Source organism: Mustela lutreola, chromosome 17 (assembly GCF_030435805.1).
Source record: "Mustela lutreola isolate mMusLut2 chromosome 17, mMusLut2.pri, whole genome shotgun sequence".
Classification (NCBI taxonomy): domain Eukaryota; kingdom Metazoa; phylum Chordata; class Mammalia; order Carnivora; family Mustelidae; genus Mustela; species Mustela lutreola.
In genome coordinates this window covers 688,739-715,685 of record NC_081306.1, presented here as the reverse complement: position 1 = coordinate 715,685, position 26,947 = coordinate 688,739, and the positions used below count along the sequence as shown (strand labels likewise).

At 59.8% G+C, this 26,947-nt stretch overlaps 3 protein-coding genes across 5 annotated transcripts; 2 read left to right on the top strand and 1 right to left on the bottom strand.

Annotated features, from left to right (window-relative positions):
* Positions 1 to 853: 853 nt before the first annotated feature.
* PHKG2 (phosphorylase kinase catalytic subunit gamma 2) lies at positions 854 to 10,303 on the top strand. 3 transcript variants are annotated; one of them, XM_059154371.1, is made up of 10 exons: positions 854 to 994; positions 1,393 to 1,505; positions 5,522 to 5,697; positions 5,973 to 6,027; positions 7,045 to 7,110; positions 7,197 to 7,360; positions 9,094 to 9,184; positions 9,277 to 9,430; positions 9,503 to 9,628; positions 9,734 to 10,303. In XM_059154371.1, the coding sequence occupies exons 2-10, from the start codon at positions 1,411 to 1,413 to the stop codon at positions 10,025 to 10,027; spliced, it is 1,221 nt and encodes a 406-aa protein (XP_059010354.1). In that variant the 5' UTR covers positions 854 to 994; positions 1,393 to 1,410; the 3' UTR covers positions 10,028 to 10,303. The 3 variants fall into 3 exon arrangements, with proteins under 3 accessions (XP_059010354.1, XP_059010353.1, XP_059010355.1); XM_059154370.1 differs by having other exon boundaries at positions 976 to 1,067; XM_059154372.1 differs by lacking the exon at positions 854 to 994 and adding an exon at positions 2,209 to 2,262 and having other exon boundaries at positions 1,130 to 1,505.
* A 49-nt stretch (positions 10,304 to 10,352) lies between these two features.
* On the bottom strand, positions 10,353 to 14,033 carry CFAP119 (cilia and flagella associated protein 119). The gene is made up of 9 exons (XM_059154377.1): positions 13,384 to 14,033; positions 13,082 to 13,113; positions 12,527 to 12,592; positions 12,200 to 12,369; positions 11,579 to 11,649; positions 11,268 to 11,384; positions 11,125 to 11,194; positions 10,940 to 11,038; positions 10,353 to 10,598 (listed from the first exon to the last, which is right to left on the bottom strand). Exons 1-9 carry the CDS (start codon positions 13,588 to 13,590, stop codon positions 10,420 to 10,422), a joined length of 1,011 nt encoding a protein of 336 aa, XP_059010360.1. The 5' UTR covers positions 13,591 to 14,033; the 3' UTR covers positions 10,353 to 10,419.
* A 63-nt stretch (positions 14,034 to 14,096) lies between these two features.
* On the top strand, positions 14,097 to 25,710 carry RNF40 (ring finger protein 40). Its single transcript, XM_059154361.1, has 19 exons — positions 14,097 to 14,455; positions 14,853 to 15,020; positions 15,155 to 15,296; positions 15,969 to 16,175; positions 16,708 to 16,829; positions 16,931 to 17,077; positions 17,171 to 17,245; positions 18,156 to 18,275; positions 18,371 to 18,550; positions 18,737 to 18,872; positions 19,748 to 19,869; positions 19,950 to 20,377; positions 20,464 to 20,581; positions 20,700 to 20,849; positions 21,001 to 21,213; positions 21,294 to 21,419; positions 22,374 to 22,514; positions 22,624 to 22,725; positions 24,432 to 25,710. Exons 1-19 carry the CDS (start codon positions 14,324 to 14,326, stop codon positions 24,606 to 24,608), a joined length of 3,006 nt encoding a protein of 1,001 aa, XP_059010344.1. The 5' UTR covers positions 14,097 to 14,323; the 3' UTR covers positions 24,609 to 25,710.
* Positions 25,711 to 26,947: the final 1,237 nt, after the last annotated feature.

The window sequence follows — 26,947 nt, the reverse complement described above, 5'->3', positions numbered from 1 at the left end:
TATAATAACAAACGATAAGCCTACTAAGTAAAGTTCAAGTTTTCTTTGCCATTGTTGGTCTTTAGATTGGTGGTGTGAAGTCGAAGTGCTCTGCTCCAAAGTTACTTGGATTCGTTTTCCTCTTACAGGGTTGTGATCCCCAAGTGCCCTTTCTAAGACAGTTGTTAGAAGGACATGATTCCTCCTGGGCCTCTTGCGGGAACGGGATCTCCACGAGGGCACGGCCTCCCTCCGGCCCCGCCGCGGAGTTTAGCGTTCGGACGCTCGGCGCGTCTGCACGGAACGAGCCCGTGAATGCCGGGGCTGAGCCGGGCACTAAAGTCTTAAGAGGCGAGTCGCTGCCGGCAGGACCTCCGTCGCCGGGCTGGGAACGGAGCGCTACTCCCGGGAGGCGCCGGTAGAGGACTGGGCAGTGTGGGGCCCCAGCTGGCGCGCGCTCGGGAGGTGTCCAGGGACCCGGGCAGCCCCGCTGGGGGACGGGCCACGCGTCGTCCAGGGCCGCTCAGGGGCAAGCTGGGGGCCCAGGCCGCGGGCTCCGAGACCAGAGCGGGACGCGGCCCCCGAAAGCACCCCCTTGGGGCCAGAATGCCAACTTCCCAAAGAGCGGCTGGGGACAGTGGCGCCCGCCCGAGTCCGCGAACGAGCGCGCCGCAGCCCCGCGCCCCGCTCTCCCCGACGCCTCGCTTCCGGGTAAGCCACTTCCGGCTCGCGTTCCCGGCCTCCGACCGCGCTCGACGACCAGCGCTCCGCCCCCGTCGGCCCTGGCAGATGCTGTGCGCTAATTGGCGGCATCGGAAGCCCCGCCCCGGCGTCTCTGCCTTTGGAAACGCCGAGCTCTCACGCCCGCGCCCACCTCGAGACCCTCCGCTTCCTATTGGACTGCGAGCTCCCAATCGGAATTGTTTTTGAACCACAGTTTTCCAGCGCCGCTGGCCATTGGCGGACAGGACGGGGGCGGGGCTTGGGGTCGTCGCCGGCGCCGCCCGGGTGCAAGGTAAGGGACGGGAGGCGAACCCCGCGACTGAGCGGCTTCGCGTCGACCCCGGCTCCTCTCCCCTCCCCCGCGGGTGAGCCTGCGCGAGACCCCGCGCCCCCTCCCAGTGCCCGCCCAAGTGCGCCTGCGCAGCAACAGCCACCTGCCCGTGCGCCCCTTCCCTTTTCCTCCGCACCTCTTCCCTTCCCCTCCCCCGCCCCTCCCTGCCCCGACACCCCTCCCGCCCCCAGGCCCTTTCGCGGGGTCTCCCCAGCCCCGATCCTTCCCCCACCCCGTCCCCGTCCCCGAAGATCCTGGCGCCCCAGCCGCAAGGGCTGCGCCTCCGCGAGCCGCGATGCGCGTCCTCCCAGAGCCCGTGGGCCTCACTGCCCTCGCTGCCGTCCGTCTCCCCCGCCCAGGCGCCCGCCGCCTTCAGAATGACGCTGGACGTGGGCCCGGAGGATGAGCTGCCCGACTGGGCCGCGGCCAAGGAGTTTTACCAGAAGTACGACCCTAAGGACGTCATTGGCAGGTGAGGCTCAGGCCAGGGAAACCGGCCCGGAGGGGTCGGGCCCTGGCCAGAACACACGGCTCCATCTGAGGGCTGGACAGATTACTTATTTATTTGACAGAGAGAGAGAGAGAGAGATCTCAAGTAGGCGGGGCGCGGGGGAGGGGGAGAGCCCGATGCGGGGCTCGACCCCAGGACCCTGAGACCATGACCCGAGCCGAAGGCAGAGGCTTAACCCACTGAGCCACCCAGGCGCCCCTGCATGGTTCTAAATGGGAACGAACAGTGGTTAGTGGAGGACCATTTGGGGACTTAAGTCTTTGTCTGGGTTAACCCCCATTTCTTTCATATTCACTCATTTATGTGTTCACCAGACGTAGTTAAAGCAACGAAGGTCTGCCAGACACGAAGCCAAACACAGGGAGCGTAGAAGAGAGATTTATGCCTGGAGAAGAAGTAACTGAAAGAGACACATGAGCGTTCCCGTAGTATCAGGTTGTGGGATGGGGCTCAAAACCACAGCTTTCCACAAGGGGTGTTCTTTGGGTCTGGAAGGATGAGTAGTTCAGCAAGCAGAAAATAGAAGCACGGCTCCCCTGTAGAGACAGTGGCAGGGACACTCACCCATCCAAGCTTTCCTAAGCACGTCCGGTGTGCTAGGCTAGCACATACACTGGGATACAGGTCTCACATGTTTTCTGTTCTCCTGGACTTTGTATTCCAGTGGTAGAGACAGACAGTAAACATGAAACCAAGACAACGGTCCTCATCTGCTCAGGTGAGGGGATGAGAGTAATTAACGGCGCTGATGCTTGAAGGATGGGCACGAACGGGGGATATATTTAGGGCGGAGGGAACAGCACATACAAAGGCACAGGCAAGAAAAGGCCTATTCTAAAGCAGTGGGCAGATGATCATGGGGCCTGGGATGTAGTAAGAGTGGGACAGGTGGAGGAGATGCAGTTGGACAGGTCAATAGAGGCCTTAGGCCATGAGAAAGAATTTCCATTTTATTCTAGTGAAACTGATGGTTTCAAACAGGGTAGTTAAATTAACATGGTCTCATTTATATTTCTGTGGTCTGGGGGCTAGGCACTCAGCCTTTCTGTGCCTCAGTTTTGCCGTTTAGATTGGGAATAAAAATAGACCCTACCATGTAGGCTGCTGTGAGGATGGGAGGAATTAATAGGATTGTCTTAGAACACTTCTGGCAAATGTAAGTGCTCAACGTGAGTCTGTTACTACATTCAAAAAAGATCATTCCGACTCTTGTGTAGAAAATGGATAGGCGGCGGACAGGAAGGGATGTGTGCGGCCCAGTTGGGAAGCTGTTGATTGATTCAGACCCGAGACGGTGGTGGTTTCGATCTGAGTGGCGCCGGTGGAGATGGAGAGAGGTGGGTAGGTTGAGGTGATGAACTGAGGAGACACTGATAGTTTCCTGAGAGAGCAGACGAGGGCCAGAAGGAGAAGAAAAGGAAATGGGAATCATGGCTAAGGTTTGGATTTGAGCGCCTGAGAACCCTTTTCTGAAATGAGGAAGGCCGAGGAGGATCAGGTGGCCGGGAGGGCCGAGCAAGTTAAGAGTTCAGCTTTGGAAATGGGAAGTTTGGGATATCCAGCCGGAGCTGTCAAGTAGGTACGTGTCTCTGCAGCTCAAGACACAGCTGTATAGAGCAGTCCGTTTGGGAGGCAGTAGCATATACATCGTAGCTGGCGAGAAAATACATGGAAAGAAGCGAAAGGGGCCACGCTCGGGCCCTGGGGCATGTCGCCATTAAGGAGCTAGAAAAGGAGGAGTCAGCAAGGGAGGCTAAGGAGAGAGCATCTTTGAGTTAGAAATAAAAACAGGAAAAGAATGTGCTTCTAGAAGGCTGGCGCGGTCTGCTGTGATCCGTGCTTCTGAGGCCAGGAAAGCAGAAAGGGCTGACTATTAGATGTGTTCAAACTCCTTTCAGATACCACATGCAGACGTGATAGAGGCCTTTAGGATCAGGAATTCTGGAAAGGAATCAAGCCTTGAGGCAGTGCAGTGGGAGCCGTTTGCACAGCCGGTAACTTAAATGGCCCAGGACAGGACGGTCATGGGGGAAAGGGTGTCTGGAAAAGAAGAGAGCTGACACCCAAGTCCTAAACTGAGGTGGGGTTTCAGGACCAGGTAAGGGAGGGCTCACCGAGGCTAGGAGAGCCCTTCGGGAAGAACAGTGGTTCTGCTGCCACGGGGTGCCGAGAGATCGGTTTCAGAGGAAGCAGGTCAGGGAAGAGGGTTCGTTAGCCTCTCGCTCCGGCGTTGCTGTGGCAGCAGCGTCCCTGGTCTCTGTCTTTTCCCTGTGTTTCTCCTGCACAGTAAATGACGTGTACACCCTCACTAAATGAGTTCCCAGAGTGCCAGTTTCTTCATGTATGAAATCTTCATGTCTGCAGCTTTAAAAGAGCTTGCTGCATTCTAGAAATTGGTGATAAGTTCTAAGTCACTGAAGCAAAGATTGAATAGCAGGGACATAGCCAAAAATGAGACTGCAAAGAAACTGGAGACCATTTGGTGAAGGCCTTGAATGACAGGTGAAGGAACTGGGGTTTTACTTCCATCTTGCAGGTAACAGGGAGGCAGTGTGGCGTGTCCTCCGTAGTTCGCTGGGTACGGTTGAAATTATTAGGGCTCACTTAAAAAGAGCAGAGTTTTTGCTCTACGGGTCCTGCTGAGGAATGAGGGTACGCTTAGAGCTTAGTTGAGAATTTAAGCTGGAAAGGTTTTAAGCAGCAATGACATAATTGGGGCGGTCATTCTGGAAGCAGCATGGTGGGCGGGCTGCGTGGCCGGGGTCGGCAGTAGAGGCATCAGTGAGGAGGCCGTAAGGCTATGGGGTGAGTACTAGGAGGCAGGTTTGAGAAACACACCCGAGGGAGTGGCCTGGCTGCATGTGGTAGGTTGTGAAAGAAAGGGGCATGCCAGGAACTCTCCTCAGATTTCCAGTCCGGGAGTCTGATGTCTGATTGAATGGCATTACTGTTAATGGGGGAATTAAAACTGTCAAGTGGCAAAGAGTAAGACAGTAGGAAGTGGTGAGCACTGTAGCGGCTGGAAGGTTCTCGTCCCACTCAAGACGGGAATTCAGATTTGAAAAGAACCGCTCACTGACCAAACACAACACACCCTTTGGCTGGAGGGTCAGTGGTTGAGATCTCCTGATGGAACCCGAGATGTGGGTGGCAGGTGGTCTAGGCAAAAGGAATTACGTAAGAGCAAAGGAAGCCGTGAAGGGCAGCCGGGGAACAAGCCCAGGAAATGTGTGAGCTCCGGCTTGAGAGATTCGTACTAGCCTGAGGTACTCGTGGGATCATAAGGAATTGGCGACTGATTCCAAGCCAGGAAATACATGTCTAGGACTTTCTCTTCACCATGCCAAATGGGTTTTTCGTCTTCTACCTCGTGGCATTGGACACCTCTTCAAGTTGGCCTTGTCCACACTTCAGAGCCCGCAAAGTGGAAGTCCAGAGACCTGATGTCAGTGGGTCACTTGGAGGTTAATTAGTGGCACATTTGGGACCTACACCAAGGTCTCCTGATTCACAACTTTGTTCTCCAGTCAGTGGTCTGCTGTTTATTTGGAGCCTCTTACACTTGAGGTATTGTAGGAGAACTTTGGGATTTGGAAGGGGTAATCAGGGGGAGTGTGAGTAAAATTTGGAGGGAGCCTTAGATCATTTCTTCTTGCTTACTCCTTGTGCGGTTCCGGAAGAAGGGGCAGGTTCTGGGGCTCAGTATGGAAAGGACCTCCCTAAGCTTCTCTATGCAGGGAGCGGCTGAGGCTGGATTCGAACCCAGCACCCCGCCTGCCTTCCCTGGGAGCTTTGTGTTGCCTCTTGCTGAGGCTACTGTGAAGCTGCCGTAGGCCAGGGCGGGCCGCAGCAGGCTGCCGTACTGTCCGGATGGGGCTTCCGAATACGGAGCAGGGGCATGAGGATGGCCAGGCTCCACTCTTGGTGGAGATGAGCGCGCAGGAGGCCCTGACGCGTGTGCGGTCTGACTCTGGCAGAGGAGTGAGCTCCGTGGTGCGCCGTTGTGTTCATCGAGCCACTGGCCACGAGTTTGCGGTGAAGATCATGGAGGTGACAGCCGAGCGGCTGAGTCCTGAACAGCTAGAGGAGGTGCGAGAAGCCACGCGGCGAGAGACGCACATCCTTCGCCAGGTCGCCGGCCACCCCCACATCAGTGAGGCTGCGTTCCCCGCTCCCGTTAGCCGACAGCCACCTCCTGCCGGCCCTGCCCCCAGCCCATTCCCCCCAGCACTGCCTCCACACCTCTGCTCCCTTCATCACGGCTCTGCTCCACCGCCCAGTGCGGCCAGCCTTTGGGTCCCTCCTGCCTCCGTTTGGTTCTCCTTCCTTCCCAGGAACCGCCCGCTGCCACGTCGGGGTGGAACGCCCCTTTAACTTGCTCCTGCTCCTTCCCATCTCGTATCTCTGCCTTTTCTGCCTCTTTCCCAGTCACTCTCATCGATTCCTACGAGTCTTCTAGCTTCATGTTCCTGGTGTTTGACCTGTGAGTATCTCCCTGCCCTGATCTGAGACGCGTCCTCCCCCCCTCCATGCGTGGCCCCAGCCTGCCGGCGCAGTGGGCCGCTCGCCCTGCTCACCACTTCCCGTGGGCCCGTGGCCCTGGCCCCTCTCCCTGGGTGCCCTGAGGAGGCGAGCTCTTCCAGAGTGCTCAGGACCAGCCAGTTGAAAAGGGCTTCCGTGACCCCCGGGCTCATTGTCCCAGTCCCCATGGTTATAAGATCAGCAGGGAACACTGAAGAGCTGAATACTTACCGACAGATTCTTGCTCCCCTGTCTCTTGCTCTGAACACCCTACTTGGTGTTTGTCTCTGCCCATCGGTTCATTTCCTGGGCAGTCTGAATCCAAGTGTGAGATGTTCTGCAGTACAGTGTAAACCAGTGCAAAGGCACTTCAGAAGAGTGGTTTGAATAGCAAATAATTAAGAGAGACCCCTGGAAAAATTTCACAAAGTCTTCGTATAGAAGTGACCCTCTCTAAAAGGGGCGGGGGAGGTAGGAAGCATCTGTCCCCTCATCATGCAGCTTTGCAGAACAGTTGCAAGCCCCCAGGCAACACCTGACTTCAAGGGTCCACGCAGAGTTGCAGTTATAAACTTGGTTTTTGAAAGACAAGATAAAAATAACATCCTGCCCAACTTTTTTGCCATTATTACCTGTGAAATTTTGGCCCATATCTAGATAGATTCACTTTAGAGGGTCCTCTTTGAATAATGAGTCTCATATAATGAGGACCTCCTGTAAATTGCTGCCGGAAGGTTCTTATTCTTGCTAGCATAGCAGCCGTGGCATGGCGCATGTATTTTGACTGGCGACCCCTGGGCCAAACTGTCCCTGGCATCCAGTTCACTCTTGGGGCACACTGATCACTCAAAAAAAAAAAAAAACCAGAGAGGACTCTCTCTCCCCTGGCCTCTTCCGTGGTATTTTCTATGAGCGCTGGCTTATTTTTCCTAGACCCCGTGTAAGGTGCACCTACCTCCCAACCCCTCCTGTTCCTTAGGATGCGGAAGGGAGAGCTGTTTGACTATCTCACAGAGAAGGTGGCCCTCTCCGAAAAGGAAACCAGGTAATGACTGAGCCTGTGGCCCGTGGGGTGACCAGGGGACAGGGCGGGGTAGGGAGAAGCCGACGAGGAGACTGCGCCTCCGCCAGGTCCATCATGAGGTCTCTGCTGGAAGCAGTGAGCTTTCTCCACGCCAACAACATTGTGCATCGAGACCTGAAGCCCGAGAATATTCTCCTAGATGACAATATGCAGATCCGACTTTCAGATTTTGGGTTCTCCTGCCACTTGGAACCTGGCGAGAAGCTCCGAGGTGAGGGGGCCTGGCGCCTTAAGAGGCTTGGGAGGGAAGGAGACCCAGGCCTGACGCTGGTTAGCGGGGTCTGACAACCGAGTACCCAGGTATCAAGAAAAAGGGAGAAGTCAGTGAGCACTTGCCAAGTACCTTCTGTGTGCAGAGCCTCGTGTGCATCTGAGGGGGCTTCCCGGTCTGCGCGGGGGAGGGGACAGAGACAGGTGTGCAGGTCGTGGGACACAGCCAGGCAAGGGACCGTGCAGGGGAAGCCAGGATGGGGGAGCGCCTGATTCAGCTGGAGGGACCTATGGAAGGAGGGGTCTCCAGAGCTGGGCCTGTCCCCTGAGGAAGAAGGCGGTGGAGGGGTGGGGGTGGGGATGGAGAACAGGCCTCAGCTGCGTGTTTGGGTTTTGGCACAGATAGGATGGCAGTGTGCTGCTTAGGAGCTAGGAAGAGCCCCATGCGGCCAGACTGTGCGGCTCCGCTGGTGCACTGGAACTCGCCCTCTGTGACACCACTGTGTCACCATTGTGACAGATATTTTTAGTGCAAATGGAAGACTTCACAAAGTCTGACTGTGGACTCCTTAGAGCTATTAAGGTACTTTCTGTCCGTCGTTGGCTTGGCACTGTGCTATTAGCAGCTGACGTTCGCTGGCACCCCACTAAGTCTTTATATGGCTGGGTTCTCCAGATCCTCTTGACCCCTCTTTGAGATAGTGTCTGGATCACCATTTGATAAGTGGGCTTAAAGAGGTGAGGGGACTTGCCCAGCCAGGTAGCTGGGACTTGAGCAGTCGGACTCCAGAGCTCATGTTCATGACCTGTGGACTTAACACGTTTGTCTTGCGGATGCTTTGTTTCCCTTTGGGCTTCCCCATATACTTTTTCCCATTCTGGAACCACCCTTGCCCTTGGCTTCAGGAATTGAGGTTCCCCTTTAAAGCTCCAGGTTAGGTTAGGTCCCCTGCTTTCTCTTCTCCTCCCCCCTTCGGGACACACCTCTTACTCTATTATTTCTTGTTTGCTTTCGGATAGACAGCTTGGTAAGGGCACATCTAATTTCACCAGTGTCTAGTATGGTGCCTGGTACGTGGTGGGCATTCTTCAATACTTTTGGTGGGAATTACCCAGAAGAGTCAGGCCTGTTAAGCTCTCCTGGAAGTGTGGCAAAGAACACGGTTGGGCAGCTGCAGATGGAAGATTTGGTGCCTGAAGCAGAAGCAGCTACATGTAACAGGCTTGGATCAAGTCGGGGAGGGCTCTGTGTTGCAGGAGTCTAGACTTGAGCCCAAGGCCGAATGGGCGGGGACAGCCAGGGAGGGATTTTAAATGAGGGACTTAGCTAGTGCATGCCTGAGTGCTGATTCCACCATACAGAATGGCGATCATAGGTGGAGGAATCGATTCGGGCAGAAAGGAACATAAAAAAGAGTGAAGGTTTGTTTTCCATGTGTATCATGTATGTCAAAACGTGATAAAAGGCTGTGTAAGGGGTGAGGAGGTGGGGTGGCGGTGCCAAAAGATATGGGGACTGAAGTCAGTCCAAAAATCAGCTATGCCACAAGGAACCTTGGTGGGCACTTGAGTTGTTCAGCAGGGATGGGGCTAGGTAAGCCCTCAGCGGGGGGTGGGCAGGAGCAGAATGGGAACCCTTTAGGCACTGGGAGTGTGGGGGCTCAAGCAGAGTCTGGAGTTAGGGACCCTTGAAGGAGCTGGTGGCATCCGCCAATCTCAGCCTTCTCTCCCCAGAGTTGTGTGGGACCCCAGGGTACCTCGCACCAGAGATCCTTAAATGCTCCATGGACGAGACCCACCCCGGCTACGGCAAGGAGGTCGACCTGTGAGTTTCCGGTCTCCCCGCCTCCCTGCTCCTCTGGGGCCCGTCGTCCGCACGCCTGCCTGGCACCTGCCTGACTCCGCTCTCCTCCCCAGCTGGGCCTGCGGCGTGATCTTGTTCACACTCCTGGCTGGCTCACCACCATTCTGGCACCGCCGCCAGATCCTGATGTTACGCATGATCATGGAAGGCCAGTACCAGTTCAGCTCGCCCGAGTGGGATGACCGTTCCAACACGGTCAAAGACCTGGTGAGCCGAGGCTGTGAGTGGGGTGGGGAGGAGGCCCAAGCGCTGCCTCTCACGCTCTGGGGTTCCCCCTAGATCTCCAAGCTGCTCCAGGTGGACCCTGAGGAGCGCCTGACAGCGGACCAGGCCCTGCAGCACCCGTTCTTTGAGCGCTGTGAAGGCAGCCAGCCCTGGAACCTCACGCCCCGCCAGCGGTTCCGGGTAAGCCTGCAAGCTTTGGGGTTGCGCCTGCTCCTCTGTGCCGTGATCTTTCTCCTACGGTGGCTACTGCACTGGAGTTCACACGGCCTCCCGCCTCCCCACCAGGTGGCAGTGTGGACGGTGCTTGCTGCGGGACGCGTGGCCTTAAGCACCCAGCGTGTGCGGCCACTGACCAAGAGCGCACTGCTGAGGGACCCTTACGCGCTGCGGCCCGTGCGGCGCCTCATCGACAGCTGTGCCTTCCGGCTCTATGGGCACTGGGTGAAGAAGGGGGAGCAACAGAACCGCGCCGCGCTCTTCCAGCACCAGCCCCCCGGGCCTTTTCCTGTCCTGGGCCCTGAAGAGGAGGGGGACTCCACTGCTATCCCGGAGGAGGATGCGCTGCTGGCGCTGGGCTAGCACTTTGGCCCCGGGGACCCCAGAGTGTAGGACTCTTCAGGAGGAGGATTTTTATCATTCCAGCTCTTCTGGGCTTTGGCCTCGGGCCTTGCCCCGCAGGCTGGCCAGGCCCACCACTGCTTGTACTACCATGAAGAGCAGCCGTGTATCCCTGCCCCCACCAGCCGGGGCTTTGGGGTCGGAGCAGAGGGGGAAGGCAGCCACTCGCAACACCACGCCTGGTCTCATCTGTGCTGCTTCGGCCACGTTTGCAATAAAATCTGCGCGCCAGAGGGAGCCGGTGCCCAGTGTCTGGTGTCCGGCTTTGGCACGGGAGCCCAGAAGGTGCTCAGGGAGCAGGGCGGGGATGGGGCTGCCCTGCCCTGGGGGTTTATTGGGGAAAATGCTGGGGGTCACTTGGTCTTGTTCTTGCCTTTGCCAGAAGGTGGCTGGAAGGGCCGCTCTAGGGTGGTCAGCTTGCTGCTGAGCCGGTCCTCGCTGGCCTGGAGCTGCTCCTCCATCAGCTGTTGGAGCTGCCTCAGCTCCTTGTTCATCTGGGTCCTGATGTAGGCTTGCAGGCTGGAGACCCGGCCTGCCGGGACAGGGAAGAAGGGGCAGGTCAGCAGAGATGCTGTGCCCACGCATCACCAGCATTGCAGCTTTATTTCAGGGAAAGCAGCTACACCCCTTCCGCGAAGAGAGGTGGGGGAGCTGGCCAGCCTAGGTCCTCTGGGTTGCTGATCCGCAGGCAGATAGCTCCTGCCTCCCCCCCAGCAGCTGCGTCTTAGTACCTGTTTGTCACCTTGGACTTCTGCATAAGGAAGCATTTGGAGAAAGGGCACTGTCCCTAACACAGACATGCAGTCCTGATGTGGTCCATACCCTTCATTTTATACCTGCCCAAAGTCACGGGGGACCCTAACCCATCCTCACTTAGCTCTGGCTCCGGCTCCGGCTCCGGCTCCGGCTGGACCCCTGTTTCTGGTTCCTCTTGTGGGCTGACGCCCTGCTCCACCTCCTCGCCGCCTTTCTCTGCAGGCCAGAAGCAGGAAGAGCCTCCAGCCCCAGCCCCAGCCCCAACTCCAGCCCCAGGGGACAGCCCCAGCCTTCTTCCCTACCTGTCTCCTCCTCTGGCAAGAGCTTGGGGGGCTGCAGCCCCACGTAAGTCAAAGACAGATCCAGTCGCACCTGGGGAGGAGGAGGAGAGGCTGAGAGGCGGACGTCTACGCCGAGTGGGGGAGGTGAAGGGCGGCCTCCGTACCTGGGGCGTGAAGACGTATTTGTAGAGCTTGAAGTGGCGGAAGTAGGTGTTGACCACATAATCTGCCAGGGCCAGCAGCTGTTCCTCCCTAAAGAGGTTGATGCTGAAGGGGGGCCGCTGTGGGGGTGGTTGGGAATGAGCGGACTGACCTCGCCCAGGAACCCTGACCTTTTCTCCAGGTGCCCAGCTGTGGAGGAGCAGGGAGAGCCCCTGCAGCCTTCAGAGGAAGACGAGGGTGAGGCGTGTGCGCCAGGAGACTGGGCTAGAGCTTAGCTGTGGGAGGCCGAGGATCTCGTGTCAGGGGAACTGACCCTGACTCCGTGGCAAAAAAGGACACTGATGAAGTAGCGGTAACATTCCTCCACGTTGCCCAGGGGGGTTGCTGGGAGAGAAACAAGATGAACAAGTGAGTCCCCTCCTGGATCGTCACTCATTTCGCTCCCTCACCAGCTACCTTACTGAGCATGAGCTTTGGAAGTGAACAGCTCTAAGGTTAAGTGCTTGTTTCATCAACTCACTCAGCAGCACCCACAATGCACTGTTCCAGGCACTGAACAAGGCAGACGAGATCCTGCCCTTAAGTAACATAGAATAAAACAAAAACTACGGAATTTCAGCCCTTGTTGAACATCCCCCAGGATATCAGTTCCCGGAACAAAGTGGGAGCTGAAGGAGGAGCTGTTCCCCTGAGCCCTGTCTCTGTACTGGTGGGTAGTACCCACAGTATTCCTCAGAACGGTCTCGTCAGGTTGGTGCTGTCTGTAAGGAAGCGGTGGTTTCAGAGCTGAAGTAGCGTGTGCGTGAAAATGCTGCTTGTGACGGCAGAACCAGACTGCAGGGGGTGGCCCACGACTGCTTCCCGTGGCCCCGTGTGCAGTCCCCGCCTCCGCTGTCCCCTGGGCTGAAACCCTTTGGTCGCTGCCTCCTCTCACCAACACAGGCCTTATGAAGGTCCTGGAGCAGGGCACAAGCTGTGGATGTCTGTTCCAGCGAGAAGCCCTGCTGACGGCAGAAGATAAGTGCGTGGGAGAAGAGGTCTAGGGTGATGGCCTCCTTCGGGCTTGGCTCAGGACAGCTTAGCCCCAAGAGCTCAGCTAGCACCCTTGGGAGGGAGACAGGAAGGAAGAACTGAGCAGCCCCTTCCGCACCCCGCACCGGTGCCCCACGTACCCTGGAGCTGCGCATCCTGCCTTCCAGCCCGGCCCTCTCAGCCCTCCCCGGAGCCAGCGCTTCTGCTCTTCCCCGCCCCGTCCCCATACTCCCTCATCTCCTCCGTGCTGGCTGTCTTCTGCAGCCTGTGCATGGAATGCGTATCCAGGTACTTCCTGCCGTAAGGAAAGAGGAGAACAGGTGTTGGTGGCCGCAGGCCTTAGTCCCCTGACGGGGCTGCCATGGCTAGAGCCCTGGGCTGGGAACCAGGAACCAGGAGACCTCAGCCTGAGGGTTCGCCCTTCTACTACCCTCACGGGGCAAGTCACTTCCTCTGCGGGTGTAACGTTCTCCATCTGTAAGTGAGGGGTGTGGTGTGTGCTGTAAAGGAGCGCCTGGGGTTCTCGTCATTTATAAAGCGGAGGGTTAGGTAGCGAGTTCTGTCTCCGGCTACACAGGGCCCCGCAGCCGCGGGTGGTGCATCCGCAGCCGCGGCGCCTTCCCAGCCCCCTCTTTGGACCTGGGAAGCAGGAAGCCTGGAGCTCTAGTCGCCGTGGACAACTGCAGTTCCCTCATCTAGCAAACGGGGTGCCGCGGCTGTCGGACAGGCCTGTCGGGGGAAGCGCGCGCGCGGTGTCGCTTTCCCCCGGGTCCTTCCCACTCACCACAGGCAGATCCGCGGTTGGGGCAGCGGGGGCTGCGGAGAGAAAGCCGAGTGGGCAGGCGGAGCGTTGCCACCCCGGCCCCAGTCCCTGACCCCTCCGGACTCTCCAGCCTAAGGACCTGCTCGCGGGCCTTCTCATGCTAAGGCCTGTGTGCGAGCCCCGCCGGCCGCCCAGGCTTCGGGGGGCCCCGAGCACGGCCCGGGACCAGCAACCTGGAGTCACGACCCCTGCCTCGACGGGACGCCCTGCCGGGGAGCCCTTTCGCCAGCGCGGCGGGGCGGGCCGCGCTGTCCCGCCCTCACCGGGAACAAGGTGGCCGCAGCGTCTTCATCCGCTTCTTCCGAGGCCGCCGTGGTTCCGGGCCCGGGCCGCGCCCCCGTCGCCATCCGCGTGGCGGACCCATCCACCGAGCCGAGGCCCCTCGGGGGTTCCCGCGGCAGCGCGGAGGGCTGGTCACGCTCCGACGGGATCTTCAGGGCCGTCAACTCGCTGCACTTGGGGCGGATCATCTCGTCGCTCTTCCTGGGCGCGGATCACCGCGGGCCGCGTCCCGCCCGGGGCCTGGGAACGCCGGTTCTCGGGCCGCGATTGTCAAGTCCTCCCTCCGGCGACGCCTCAGCCAATCCGCGGCGCAGAGGGGCCGGGGCGGCCAATCCGCAGCGAGCGTCTCCCTCCGTCTCAACGGCGACCGTTGCTAAGGGAGTCCGGGGCGGGGGGGAGCAAGGGGAGGGCGCTCACCAATCCGTGAGAAGCCAGGGCGCATGCGCAGCAAGTTTCAGGCTCCGCCCCCGTGCCCTCGCTTCAAAGTGGCTAAGCGGAGGTAGGCGATGCCCTTAGGGCTGGAGGATGGGCGTGTGGTGTCCGTTGCCACGGGAACTGTCTGCTGGCCAATCACCGGGAGAAAGAGGCGGTGTTCGGGAAGAGACCGAACCGGCCCCGAGAGGCGGGACAAAGCGCGACCAATAGAAACAGGAAATGAAGTTTCGCCACATCCGGCGTTGCCTGCGGCGCCTGCGCAGTGCGCCGACGAGGCCGGTGACGTCCGGTGCAGTCCAAGATGGCGCGAGGCCGGGCCCGCCGCGGGTGAGAGTCCCGGCAGGCGTGTGCGGGGAAGGCCTGGGGCTGCGGAGCACTGGCCGCCTCGCCACCTCTGCCCTCGGTCGTCTTCAGGTGACGGGAGTGCCGCCGACGCCCTCCTGCCGTCCCTCGGGAGACCCTGCGGCGCTCCCCGCAGCCGCGGCCATGTCCGGACCCGGCAACAAGCGCGCCGCGGGCGACGGGGGCTCGGGGCCCCCGGAGAAGAAGCCGAGCCGCGAGGAGAAGACCACCACCACGCTGATAGAGCCCATCCGCCTGGGCGGCATCTCGTCCACGGTGCGTGGGGCCCTGGCCCGGCGCTCCCCGCTCGTCCCGTCTCCGAGCGCCGGACCGTCCGGAGCCTGTGCTCCCTGCTCCCCAGGCGAGCGGGGCCGCTTCCAGCACGCGCGGCTGAGAAGCCGGGGACGGACCTCTGCCCGCTGTCTGCAGACGGGGAACGGGCTGGCCGCAGCGCGCGGCTTGTCAGAGACCCGAGAGTTAGACACAGGCAGCAGCAGGCCTTGGCCCCCCGCTCGATTAGCGGCTTTCTCCTGGGTGCCTAGATGTCCGTAGGTCCTGCCGGTGGTTACGGTGGGGTCCTGCCCTCGCCGCCCCAGCGCGCTCCTCTCTCCCTCGTGATTGCCCTCTGGGGCCCTGCTTGACCCTCTCCTCTCCGTTTGTTCCCCTTTGGTAGGAGGAGATGGACCTCAAGGTGCTGCAGTTCAAGAACAAGAAACTAGCAGAGCGGCTGGAACAGCGGCAGGCTTGTGAGGACGAGCTCCGAGAGCGGATCGAGAAGCTGGAGAAGCGGCAGGCCACAGATGACGCCACGCTCCTCATTGTCAATCGCTACTGGGCCCAGGTGGCTGTCCCTCTGCTTCCCAAGACCCGGCCTCCATCCAGCTGCCCGTCCTCAGACTGCTCTCCTGGGAAGCGAGCGTCGCGCTGGGCAGCACCTGAGGGAGTCATAACGCTTTTGGTGCTTTCTCCCTTCAGCTGGATGAAACTGTGGAAGCCCTTCTCCGACACCATGAGAGCCAGGGGGAGCTGTCTGGAGGGACAGAGGCGCCTGGGACCCAGGAGGGGCCGACGCGTGATGAGACCCCTCTCACAGAGCCAGGGACGTCGGACCTGAGGGGTAGGGCCAGAGCCCTAGGAGCTGGGGAGCTTAATTAAGTCCTGGGAAGGGTCCTGCTGAAGAGGGAACTTTTGTATTAATCTCCTGAGTTCCTCCCCACCTTTCACGCAGACACACATTTGACTGCATGTTTGGATAGCGAGCAATAGCGGTTAAGGACTCGGGCCCCAGGCTTTGGAATCTGAGTGACCTGGTTCATAGTGCGTGTCAGGTTTGACACTCATTTAATTCAGAAAATAACAATACCAAGTGATAGTTGTGAATTCATACTGTAACAGCCTTGGATGAGACAAAGATAAGCCAAAAAAGAAACACTGTCTTTGCCATCGGGGAGGAAGTGATTATAAACCACAAGTAAAAAGAATAGGAGCCCATGAAAGGGAATTAGTGTATGTGCACTTGCGTGTGGGTCTCGTTGAGATGGCGAACACAGAGGCGGCTTCCCTGAGGCATGATTTGGAAGCTCCGTGGCCTTGAAATTACTTAAGTTTCCTGGGCCTCCGTAGTTTCACTTTGATGATGGGGACACCAGTGTATTAACGGGCACTGCGCGTGCTGAATCCGTGAGCCACAGGGCGTCAAAGGGCTCAGTCTGGAACTTGGTATGGAGTGGCGGTAACTGCTGCTCTCAACCTCATGAGATCCTCATGAGGGTCTGTCCACCTCCCACAGAGCCCCTGCCCGTGCAGCTGCGGCCCCCGCTCAGTGAGCCAGCATTGGCTTTTGTGGTGGCCCTGGGCGCCAGCAGTAGTGAGGAGGTGGAGCTGCAGCTGCAGGGCCGGATGGAGTTCTCCAAGGCCGCCGTGTCCCGAGTCGTAGAGGCCTCAGACCGCCTGCAGCGCCGGGTGGAGGAACTCTGTCAGCGAGTGTACAGCCGAGGTTAGTTCTCTGTGTCCCACCGCAGAGGTGTCCGTCCCCACTTGTGTCTGGTTGTGTCCCCCCAATGCCCGAGTCCAGGGGCAGCCATAATTCTCCAGGGAATGAATTAACCACGTTCTTGGGAAAGCGGTAGTTAGTAGATGCGGCTCTGCCCTTGGTTCGTGGGGTTGCGCTCCAGAGAGGTGGGAGGAGTTGATGCTTCTGGGGCCACTGCCTTCCAGCTGGAGACTTCTCTGGAACACTGCACAGATCTTAGTTACAGTGGCTGACCCACAAAGCGTAGTAGCAAGTGTCCAGGCTTTGCAGGCTGACAGGCTCTCCCAGCCCTAGTCCTGTCATTCTGGGCAGATGGTTCTCCTCTCTGAGCTGGTTTCCTCCTTTGTGCAGTGGAGATAAAAGACTCCGGGCTTTGTCCTGAGAAACTGGCAAGACAGCTGGTGGATCACACTGGGCACATAGTAGACTCCAGAATGAGTTAGTACTTTGCCCCATGGCCTTGGATTTGGCTCTTACCCGAGCCCTGCCTTCTCAGGGGACAGTGAGCCCCCCGGTGAGGTGGCTCGGGCACGCACCCGGGAGCTGGGTCGTGAGAACCGGCGGCTGCAGGACTTGGCCACGCAGCTACAGGAGAAGCACCACCGCATCTCATTGGAGGTGGGATTAAAACCAGGGCAGGGTTTGGATTAGACGCATACGAAGGCTCTCAGGGACCCAAGTTCCCTGCTCTAAGCATCTGACCCTGTCATTGTCTCCAGTACTCTGAGCTCCAGGATAAAGTGACATCAGCAGAGACCAAGGTGCTGGAGATGGAGACGACGGTGGAGGACCTGCAGTGGGACATTGAGAAGCTGCGCAAGCGTGAGCAGAAGCTCAATAAGCACCTGGCGGAAGCCTTAGAGCAGGTGGGGCTTGGGTGCTGGGTCAGACGGAGCCACAGCTAGGCACGTGGAGCCCTTGCTTCTCTCCTCCACCCCCATGGGTCTGTCTCTCCGCAGCTCAACTCTGGCTACTATGTGTCTGGGAGCTCCTCCGGCTTCCAGGGGGGCCAGATCACACTCAGCATGCAGAAGGTGAGTAGGCACCATTCTTCCCGTTCCTCCTACAACCTCGGCCCCACCCATGAAAGTCTCCTCAGAATTTAGGACAGAGAGCTGCATGCTCTGAGTCCGTTCCCTGTCATTCATGCTGCTCTGTTTTATTCATTGATTTGTGTATTTAGTAAGTAATTATTAACGTTAAATCGTAGGCACGGTGCTTGGAAGCAGGCACAGGCGAAGACAAAAGAGACAAAAAGCAAAGCTTTCATGGAACTCGGGTTCTAGTGGGGGGAATAAACAGGAAGTAAGATAGTTCATCAGGTGGTTAAAGGTGCCCCAAAGGAAAAGCACAGAAAAGACACAGACGAGGGCACTTGGGTGGTTTATCAGGTTAAGTGTGTGCCTTCAGCTCGAGTCGTGATCACTAGGTCCTGGGGTCGAGTCCCCTGTCAGGCTCCCTGCTCAGTGGAGAGTCTGCTTCTCTCTCTGTCCCTACCCCACTCATGCACATGCACACTCTCTCTCTCACACGTGAAAGTAAATAAATCTTCAGAAAAAAAGGGAGCGGAAAGGGAAGTGTGTTGGAGTTGACTGGCATGCTTAGCTGAAGGAGCCGTCTCACCGGGAGGGCTGTCTCACTTCTTGTTCATCGAACATATTTTTTGGTCCTGTGAGGATCATTGTTCCCTGTTAAGCCTTAATTCGGGTTCCTTTTCAGGTCTTTCAGGAAGGTTTTTCTGATTCCCTGTCAGTTATGAGCTTTGGTTCCCAGCACTGATGACGTAGTGTTTTCTCCTACTTACCTGGAAGCCCTTAGGAAAACGCTTGGGTTTGGCTTGTCCCTGGGGCTTCAGAACCCATTACTGCCCACCTTGGGTGGGGATGAGAGGGAAGCCCGCATCCCGGCCCGGCCCTGCCTCCCGTAGCTCCTCCCATTTTGCAGTTTGAGATGCTGAATGCGGAGTTGGAGGAGAACCAAGAACTGGCCAACAGCCGGATGGCAGAGCTGGAGAAGCTGCAGGCCGAACTTCAGGGAGCTGTGCGGACCAACGAGCGCCTCAAGGTGGGCCCTGTTGGGGACTGGGAGGCCTAAACCTGCAAGGTAGTGGCCAGGTCCTGAATCCCGTTGCTGATCGCTCATGGGCACCCTGACCGTAGGTGGCCCTGCGGAGCCTTCCTGAGGAGGTGGTGCGGGAAACGGGGGAGTACCGAATGCTGCAGGCCCAGTTCTCGCTGCTCTACAACGAGTCTCTGCAAGTGAAGACGCAGCTTGATGAGGCCCGGGGGCTGCTGCTGGCTACCAAGAATTCCCACCTGAGACATATTGAGCACATGGAGGTACGGCCTTGGAGCAGACCTCAGTGTCAAGGTGTCGCTGGCCTTTGCAGCCCCTGTGTGCTGCCAGGGGTCCCTTGGGAATAAGTTCGCCCCAAGCCACGGAAGCCTGAGGTCGGGGGGGACTCGGGGGATGCAAGGAGAGGAGTTTGCTAGGGGGCTCAGGGTCCTTGACGCTTCAACCTACAGAGCGATGAGCTGGGGCTGCAGAAGAAGCTGCGCACGGAGGTCATCCAGCTGGAGGACACGCTGGCCCAGGTACGCAAGGAGTACGAGATGCTGCGCATCGAGTTCGAACAGAACCTGGCGGCCAACGAGCAGGCGGGTACGTGGTGAGAGCAGGGTGGAGGGGGGACCTTATCTGGGATTGCTCGTCCCTGGTGTGGGGTTGCCGCTTATCCAGATGCGAGGGGGTGAAGCCCCTTCCTTTCGCAGAGCCTCCTCTCCCTGGCCAAAACGGGGCTCCTGCCACCGGACCCAAAGTCACGGTGAGGGTCACAACCAGGTGAGGTGGTTGACAGAGCAGGCACAGCCAGAACATGAGCTCTCGGCCCCGCCTGTGGTTCTCTGGCCCTACCGTGTCTCTCTCAGAGGTATTCGCTCATTTTATGAAGATTTTTGAACACGATCGATGAGCTGGGCTCTTTTCCAGGCTTTGGGATTATGTCCATGAACAAAACACAGACGATTCCTGGTATTGTGGAACAGTATTGTAGCGAAGGAAGACAACAAAGTAAAAAATAGACCTGCCTAACCAGATCTTAGATGGTGGCAAATACGTCCAGAAGAAGAAAGCAGGGAAGAAAGATAGGAAGCATGGGGAGAAGGGGGTTGGGGTCTCGGTTCTGGAGGCCAGAGAAGTGAAATTTACAAGGTGACGTTTGTTGAAAAGTACAAAGAAAGCGGACTCATTTACTTGGGTGAATATTAGTCATAAGTTCCTTTAAAGGAAATTTGGAAACACTAAAACAAAATTTACGTTAACAGAAATAACCCAAGTAGGAAGTCTCGTGTTAGTTTTGGGTGAGTTTCCTTTGAGGCTAGGTTATCACTTTGAGGTGATCACGCTCTACATAAGGCCTCAGTTGCCCTGTCGTCCGCAGTGGGAGTGATGGCTGCGGCTCCCTTTCTTCCCCCATGGAGGGCTTGGGCCCTTTGTGCCGAGGCCAGTCGAACTACTTCTTCCCAACCCTCTCCTAGGACCCATCAACCGGGAGATGCGCCACCTGATCAGCAGCCTCCAGAACCACAACCACCAGCTGAAGGGGGACGCCCAGCGGTACAAGCGGAAGCTGCGGGAAGTGCAGGCGGAGATCGGCAAGGTGAGGGGCTGCCTGGGAAGACCCTTGGCTGGACCTGGGCGAGCACTGTCTCACCTCAGCCCTGTTCTCTGTCTTTGCAGCTCCGGGCCCAGGCCAGCGGCTCAACCCACTCCATCCCCAGCCTGGGCCACCCAGAGGACTCCAGCCTCAGTGCCCCGGCCCCAGGGAAAGAAGAGGGTGGGCCAGGCCCTGTCACTGCCCCTGACGGCAGAAAGGAGATGGCTTCAGTGCCTGGTGCCACCACCACTGCCTCCTCGGTGAAGAAGGACGAGCTGGTCCCCTCTGAGGAGGATGCCCAGGCCCTAACTCCTGGGTCCCAGGGCTCCTCTTCTCGGGGCCGAGAACCTGAGCCCAGGCCCAAGCGGGAGCTTCGGGAGCGGGAAGGGCCTGGCCTGGGACCCCCATCTGTAGCCTCAGCTCTCTCAAGGGCTGATCGGGAGAAGGCCAAGGTGGAGGAGGCCAAGAGGAAGGAGTCAGAGCTCCTCAAAGGTCTCCGAGCAGAGCTCAAGTGAGCCCCTCTTCCTGTTTCCCTCGCACCCCTGCCAAAGTGACCTCCAGCCCCAGTCACCAAGCCTTCCTCCTGTGGCTCCCCAGGAAGGCCCAAGAAAGCCAGAAGGAGATGAAGCTGCTGCTGGACATGTACAAGTCAGCACCCAAGGAACAGCGGGATAAGGTGCAGCTCATGGCAGCTGAACGCAAGGCCAAGGCTGAGGTGAGGGCAGGTAGGGCCTGCAGGGCCTGCACAGAGGCTGCCCTGGGGAGTGCTGACCAGAGCAGTGCCCTGGGTCAGCAGCAGGCTGTGGCCAGCGCTCACTCTCTGGTGGCTGTAGGTTGATGAGCTGCGGAACCGTATTCGGGAACTGGAGGAGAGGGACAGGCGGGAAAGCAAAAAAATCGCCGACGAGGACGCCCTGCGGCGCATTCGGCAGGCGGAGGAGCAGATCGAGCACCTGCAGCGCAAGCTGGGTGCTACCAAGCAGGTGAGAGCCCCTGCGGTCCGCCTGCTTCTGAGTGTTGGGCTTCCCGTGACTCCTTGTGGAGCGCGTCCAGCAGATGGTCGGGGCCCACGCTGTTCAGCTCTGTTCTCCCACGGTTTCCGTACTCGGGGTCCTCTTTGCCCGTTGGCCGCAGGAAGAAGAGGCTCTGCTGTCCGAGATGGATGTGACCGGCCAGGCTTTCGAAGACATGCAGGAGCAGAACGGGCGGCTGCTGCAGCAGCTTCGGGAGAAGGATGACGCCAACTTCAAGCTGATGTCGGAGCGGATCAAGGCCAACCAGATTCACAAGCTGCTGCGGGAGGAGAAGGACGAGCTGGGCGAGCAAGTTCTGGGGCTGAAGTCCCAGGTAAGGCTGCTTGGGGCTTGCAGGCTGGAGCCGGAAGGGCCAGCGGCTCCCCAGCACTGAGCCAGCACCCCTGACCTCAGGTGGATGCCCAGCTGCTGACCGTGCAGAAGCTGGAGGAGAAAGAGCGGGCCTTGCAGGGCAGCCTTGGGGGTGTGGAGAAGGAGCTGACGCTGCGCAGCCAGGCCCTGGAGCTCAACAAGAGGAAGGTGAGGCCAGGCCCCAGGGGAGAAAGCAGCCTGAGATGGCGGCTCACAGCTGAAGCCTTGCTGGGCCCCGGCTCCCAGCCCAGCTCATGTCTGGACGGCTTACCGGGCTCCAGTCCCCGCGCTGAGCCTTATCTCTGGCCGCTTGCATTTTGGTCTCGGAACGGTCGTGAGGCGGTGTGTGTTGTTACTTGCTTTCCTCAGTGAGGAAACGGAGGCTTAGGGCGGGCAGCCGACTTGCTCAGGAAAGAGCGGACCTGGAATTGGGCCCTGGATCTCCTTGGCTCCATAACCCACGTTTTGGGCACCGTGTTGGTTGGCTGTAAAGTAGGCATGCTGGTCCTTGTCACAGAGTTGTATGAAACCTCAGGCTGAAGGTCAACATTGGTTTTCATTTTCTTCCCCATTTCCTTCATTAAAGCAGTCGTAGTCATGCCCTTGCTGTGAGCCCGTGGCACTGAGTGCTGCGGAGAACCTGGAACCAGGGGGCCCTACCAGAGGTGGGACCCTCCGGTCTCGAGGGGCAAATAACCAGCCAATAGTCCCACAGGAGAAATAGGCTGTTGCTGATCCCAGTAAGTCTTGTGAAGGACACTAAGGTGCCGTGAAAGGAAAACGGGGGAGCCTGGCTCGGGAGCTGAGTGTGAGCTGGGACTTGGGGGCCACCGGGAAGAAGTGTGTGCGCTGTGGGAGTTGAGGGGAGCAGAGAAGAGCCCCGCGGAGGCTGAAGGATGGGCTGCGCATCATGCGGCTGTGCGGGGGAGTGTGTCGGGAGCTGTGGAGAACGGGGGGAGGCGAAAGTGGGGAGGTCAGGAGGCAGGACCGATTCTCGTGACGATACCGGACTTGATCCCAAAAGCAAGAGTCACTGGAACACGGAGCACAGGCATCTGGAGCGTGGCTCGGCACGCCTGACTCCCAGGCTCAGGTGATCGGTGCCCCCCATCCCACCCGCAGGCTGTGGAAGCGGCCCAGCTGGCCGAGGATTTGAAGGTGCAGCTGGAGCACGTGCAGACGCGGCTGCGAGAGATCCAGCCCTGCCTGGCGGAGAGCCGGGCTGCTCGTGAGAAGGAGAGCTTCAATCTCAAGAGGGCTCAGGTGTGTGTGTGGGGCAGGGGCCGTGTGGCTCAGGGTCACTGCTGTGGCCTGGGGCTGGGTGCTTCTGAAGGAGAACCCTTGCACTTAACTGGTCTTCCCCCTGCCCCAGGAGGACATCTCACGGCTGCGGCGCAAGCTGGAGAAGCAGCGGAAGGTGGAGGTGTACGCGGACGCCGATGAAATCCTCCAGGAGGAGATCAAAGAGTACAAGGTGGGGCTCGGGGCAGAGGCAGGCCCCGTCACCCAGGAACTCGCAGATGGCGAGTTGGTGACAGCTGGAGTGCACAGTCTGGGGACCCCCGAAACGAGTCGCAGAAAGTGGACAGCACCTTGGTTGTGGGGACTCGAACAGCTGCCCAGGTGCCGTGTGTGTGCTTGGGCCAGGCCCGGGCGTGGGAGGGCCGGGAGCTAGCCTGAGTGTCGGACCTCTTGAAGCCGATCAAGAGGAGGTGGCCGAGTATTCTGAGTGATGCGCGCGGTGGTGGCAGAGGCCGGGCGCATGGCAGCTCCGGGGGTTAGCAGGCTTCCTGGAATGACTGTCATCCGAGGAAAACCTGAGGCGTCAGACCCTGGAGCGTGTGGTGGGTCCGGCTGAGCTGCGTGGCTTATCCTGCAGGCCGCATGGAGACGTCAAAGGGTTTTAAGTCAGAGAGTGATGTGGCCTGATGTGCTGTTAGATCCGCAGAGGAGGGGCAGACTAGAGGCAGAGAAGCCCGTTCCGCTGTTGGAGTCACTGAGGCAAAGAGTGGACAGGGAGCTAGCCTGGGTGTGCGACAGATCAGGAGGCAGAAGTGCTCGGACTGCGCGTGGGTCGATGCGCAGAGGGAGGCGGCGGGAGGTGCTGAGCGCCGGCGTCCCGGATTTGAGAAACGAGCTGGGTGACTAGGGGCATGTGACGGCATTAGGGAGACTGTGGAGAAGCAGGTGGTGGCGGACGGTGTGTCTCCAGGATGTTGAAAATGAGGTGCCCGGGGGAAGCTTGTTGGGGAGGCCCTTGAAGCAGGAGACTGTCTGGACGACGGGGTTGGGGGGTCGTGAGCAGAGGCAGCGGGGGGCACTCCATCAGCTGTGGTCCCCCAGGGTGGGTCTGTGGCCCGGTAAGAGACGGCCCATTCTTTCCCCTTGGGACCCCAAAGCTTCCGTGAGAGAGGAAGAGAAGCCTGTGGTTTGGCCCTGAGGACGCAGAGGCAGCTGAGGGCCGGCCGTGGGGCGGGGGGGGGGGGGAGGTTTCCCAGATGAGAGAGCTTGCCTGGGGTGGGTTGCGAGCGGGGGAACGCCTGATCGTGGCGCAGTCGCAGTCGGCTGGGCTGCGATTTCAAGCCGGGCGAGCGGAGGAGGACTGTTGGGGGATGCGGAGTGGACGGATTCCCGGACTTAGAGGGGAGATCTGGTGGCCGGTGGGGGGCGTCAGGAGAGGAGATTTGTAAACCTTCGTAGAGAAGAGTGAGTCCAGGGACCCAGCCAGATCTCTGGGTGGCACCAGGCGTGCGCTCAGTTCAGGGTAGAGACGGCGGATTTCCGGTGGCACCGCTCTGCCCAGCTGTGACTTAGCAGGTGCGCAGGAGGAGAGGTAGACAGACAGCTTCAGCTAAGACTGGGGTTTGGCCAGAGGCGGCCAGAGGAGTGAGAGCTCGAGCCCCAGGGCAGAGGAGCCCAGGCTGAGCCTGTAGAGTGTCAGCCTTGAGCGGGGACGTGTTGTTCACGGGTACCGGTGAGCAGGGTAGAATCCAGACTCTGCTTTTGTCAAGTCCTGAGAGCTTGCTCAGTCCTTGTCCAGAGAGCGCTCTGCCCCACCTCTTGGTTCTGGGGAGAGTTAGTCTGTATGTGGTGGGCGTGGCCTGGACCACCTCCTGCCCTCAGCTCAGGGTCTGGGTGCCATCAGGACTGGGCCCGAGCTGCTGCCTTTGCCCGGCCTAGGCGCGGCTGACCTGCCCCTGCTGTAACACCCGCAAGAAGGACGCGGTCCTTACCAAGTGCTTCCACGTCTTCTGCTTCGAGTGTGTGCGGGGCCGCTATGAGGCCCGCCAGAGGAAGTGCCCCAAGTGCAACGCGGCCTTCGGTGCCCACGACTTCCACCGTGTCTACATCAGCTGAACCCGCAACTCAGGGGACTTCGGAACACCCACGGACCCGGGGGCTGTGCCTCCAGTCCCTCCCTACCCCACGTTCAGTGGCCCCTACGCTCCATTCCAGACCCTGTGGGCCCAGCCCCTCTCCACCTCATTGGTTTGGGGGTCCCAGTGCATGCTGATGGGAGTAAGATCTGTCACGTTCCATTCTGTCTTCTCCCCACAGTCAGAGATGTAGCCTGGGGCGCAGCTGCCCTGCAGGAGGGGTCTGCTCTGAGCAGCTTGTGGAGCCTGGAGCACTCACCTGAGCTTCCCGGAAGCTGGCCCTAGCCCTTCTCCACAGGCTGACTCCTAGTCCCCTGTCTCCACGGGCCCATCCTAGTCCAAAGGGTGTGATCCCCCAGGCTGTGACCTCCTACCCAAGAGAATGCTCATTTGCTACCTGCTTACCCACAAGTGAGGACCAAGGGTGGGCCACTTTCCCCAGCCCCTCAACTCTAGGGCCCAGGGAGACTTTCCACACTTGGGTGGGGCTTCCCTCCTGTGGACTCCCCTGGGCTCTTTGGTCTGGCTCCTACGCTAAGGGCCTAAGGAGGTACCCCCTGGGTGGGGGGCACGGTCCTCTTTTGGGGGGATTCCGGCTGCTGCGGTCGCCTTGCGCTCATCTCCGGAGTGCTGAAGCGAGATCATCAGTTTCTATTCCGATCAGCCTCCCCCACACCATCTCTGTTTCTTTTCCAAACCCACTCACCTGCCCCCGTCCCGTGCTTCCCAAGACTCCACTGGGTCCCCAGCCTGACCCTGCTTTCATCTTGATGGCCTTAACTGCAGTGGAGGCGGAGTTTCCCAGGAGGGGAAGGGACAGACGAGGGGCTGGGCCAACTTCCAATCATTCCAGGTGGAGGAGCTTCATCGAACACCCTGTGACTGAGCCTGTCCCCATGATGCTTCCTGTGCCGCCTGCCCAAGCAAACGCCCATGGGGTGCGAAGGCGGCAGACGGCGGCCTGGAAGGTGGAGCTGCTGGCAGGTGCAAGGGCCCGTTCGGACCTGCAGGCCCTGCTCTAGAGAGCTCTTGTACAGGCTGTTAATTGTTATGAATAAACGTCCCCCTCTTCCTGCCCTAAATGTCCCAGGCTTGGGCTGCTACACTTCTCCCGTCGCTGCCCTGGCTGGCACGGGAACCCCAAGGCCCTCCATAGACCTCCCCTAACCACCCAGCGTCGAGTTCCATTTGGACCTAACTGCCGCTCGGATGCCGGAGTCCGCTCGCAGGAGGAGCACGTCTGCAGGGGGAAGGCGCCCGTTCGTGCGTGCAGCCGGCCCCTCGCTGCCCGCCCCCGTGGTGGTGACGCTCGGCGGGGATCCTGGCGGCCCCGGAGCCCCTCCGCCGGGCTCGCCGCGCCCCTCGCTCGCATGGGCTGCCGGGATGCGGGAGCGCCGCGTTGCACCCCGGGAGATGTAGTCCGTCGCTGGCACCGGGCCGCGGGGCTCCTCCGTGCGGTGAGCGGGTGCCCGGCGTGTGCCTGCCCGGCCCGGACGCAGGCTGCGAGCTGTCCCCTCCCGCCGGCGTCCCGCCCCGTCCCCGCCCCCGCGAGCGGACAGACGAGAGCAGCGCCGCGGTGACCTCCTTCATTGCACTGTGCCCGCGCGGACGGCTGCCCGTGGGCTCAGCGGCCTGTCGGGTCCGCGGGTGGAGCCTTCACTGCGGCCGTCGGGGGGCTCCTGCCGGGGCCGGCCCCGTCGGAGCTGGGGGCCGGGGTCGGGCGCAGGGTGGTGGCCGCCGTCGCGCCTTCGCGCGGCCCCGCGGCCCCCTCGGCGGCCGCTCCTCTGCGGGGGCTCGCGGCCTCGTCCGCCTTCGGGCTGCACCTGGCGTCTGGGGTCGCGGCGGGGTCGCGGCGGCCGGACCAGGTCGGAGTAGAGGCGGAGCCGCGGGCTGCGGTGACCTCCGGCGCCGGGCCGGCCGCGGTGGGCGCGCTCACCGAGACCCGGGCCGCGGCCGGCGACGGCATCGCGCCGTTGGGGAAGTGTCGGCCGCCCGAGCGCAGCGCACGCCAGGCTGCGGAAACGCGGCCTGTTGCATCACAGAGACGCGGGCCGGCTCCGAGAGCAGGGCTGCCCCGCGCGGGTCGGGGTCCGCCAGCCCCCCGCGAGCACCACCTTTCTCGGGAGTCGTCTCCACGCGCGCTTTCAGTGCACACTAGCGACTGCCCATCACCTCCCCAAAGGTCGGTCTGGCTGGGGTCCGGATTCCGAGAAGTCACAACTCCTGTCTCGTCTGGTGGGCATCAGACCACTTTCTCAAGCGAAGCGCAGAGAATAAAGATGCCAGAATCTCTGGGAGGCTCTGCCTCCGGGGCTGGTC

What these genes read in the sequence shown, in the direction of transcription:
- CFAP119 (XM_059154377.1), bottom strand. Translation starts at nt 13,590, where the DNA reads ATGATCCGCCCCAAGTGCAGCGAGTTGACGGCCCTGAAGATCCCGTCG. An exon ending in CAACCGCGGATCTGCCTGTG is followed by an intron (nt 12,593 to 13,081) that starts GTGAGTGGGAAG and finishes TCCTTACGGCAG; the next exon opens with GAAGTACCTGGATACGCATT. An exon ending in GGAGCCGGAGCCAGAGCTAA is followed by an intron (nt 10,599 to 10,939) that starts GTGAGGATGGGT and finishes CTGTCCCGGCAG; the next exon opens with GCCGGGTCTCCAGCCTGCAA.
- RNF40 (XM_059154361.1), top strand. Translation starts at nt 14,324, where the DNA reads ATGTCCGGACCCGGCAACAAGCGCGCCGCGGGCGACGGGGGCTCGGGG. An exon ending in ACCACCGCATCTCATTGGAG is followed by an intron (nt 16,830 to 16,930) that starts GTGGGATTAAAA and finishes CATTGTCTCCAG; the next exon opens with TACTCTGAGCTCCAGGATAA. An exon ending in GGTCTCCGAGCAGAGCTCAA is followed by an intron (nt 20,378 to 20,463) that starts GTGAGCCCCTCT and finishes GTGGCTCCCCAG; the next exon opens with GAAGGCCCAAGAAAGCCAGA.
- PHKG2 (XM_059154371.1), top strand. Translation starts at nt 1,411, where the DNA reads ATGACGCTGGACGTGGGCCCGGAGGATGAGCTGCCCGACTGGGCCGCG. An exon ending in TACGGCAAGGAGGTCGACCT is followed by an intron (nt 9,185 to 9,276) that starts GTGAGTTTCCGG and finishes TCTCCTCCCCAG; the next exon opens with CTGGGCCTGCGGCGTGATCT. An exon ending in CCAACACGGTCAAAGACCTG is followed by an intron (nt 9,431 to 9,502) that starts GTGAGCCGAGGC and finishes GGTTCCCCCTAG; the next exon opens with ATCTCCAAGCTGCTCCAGGT.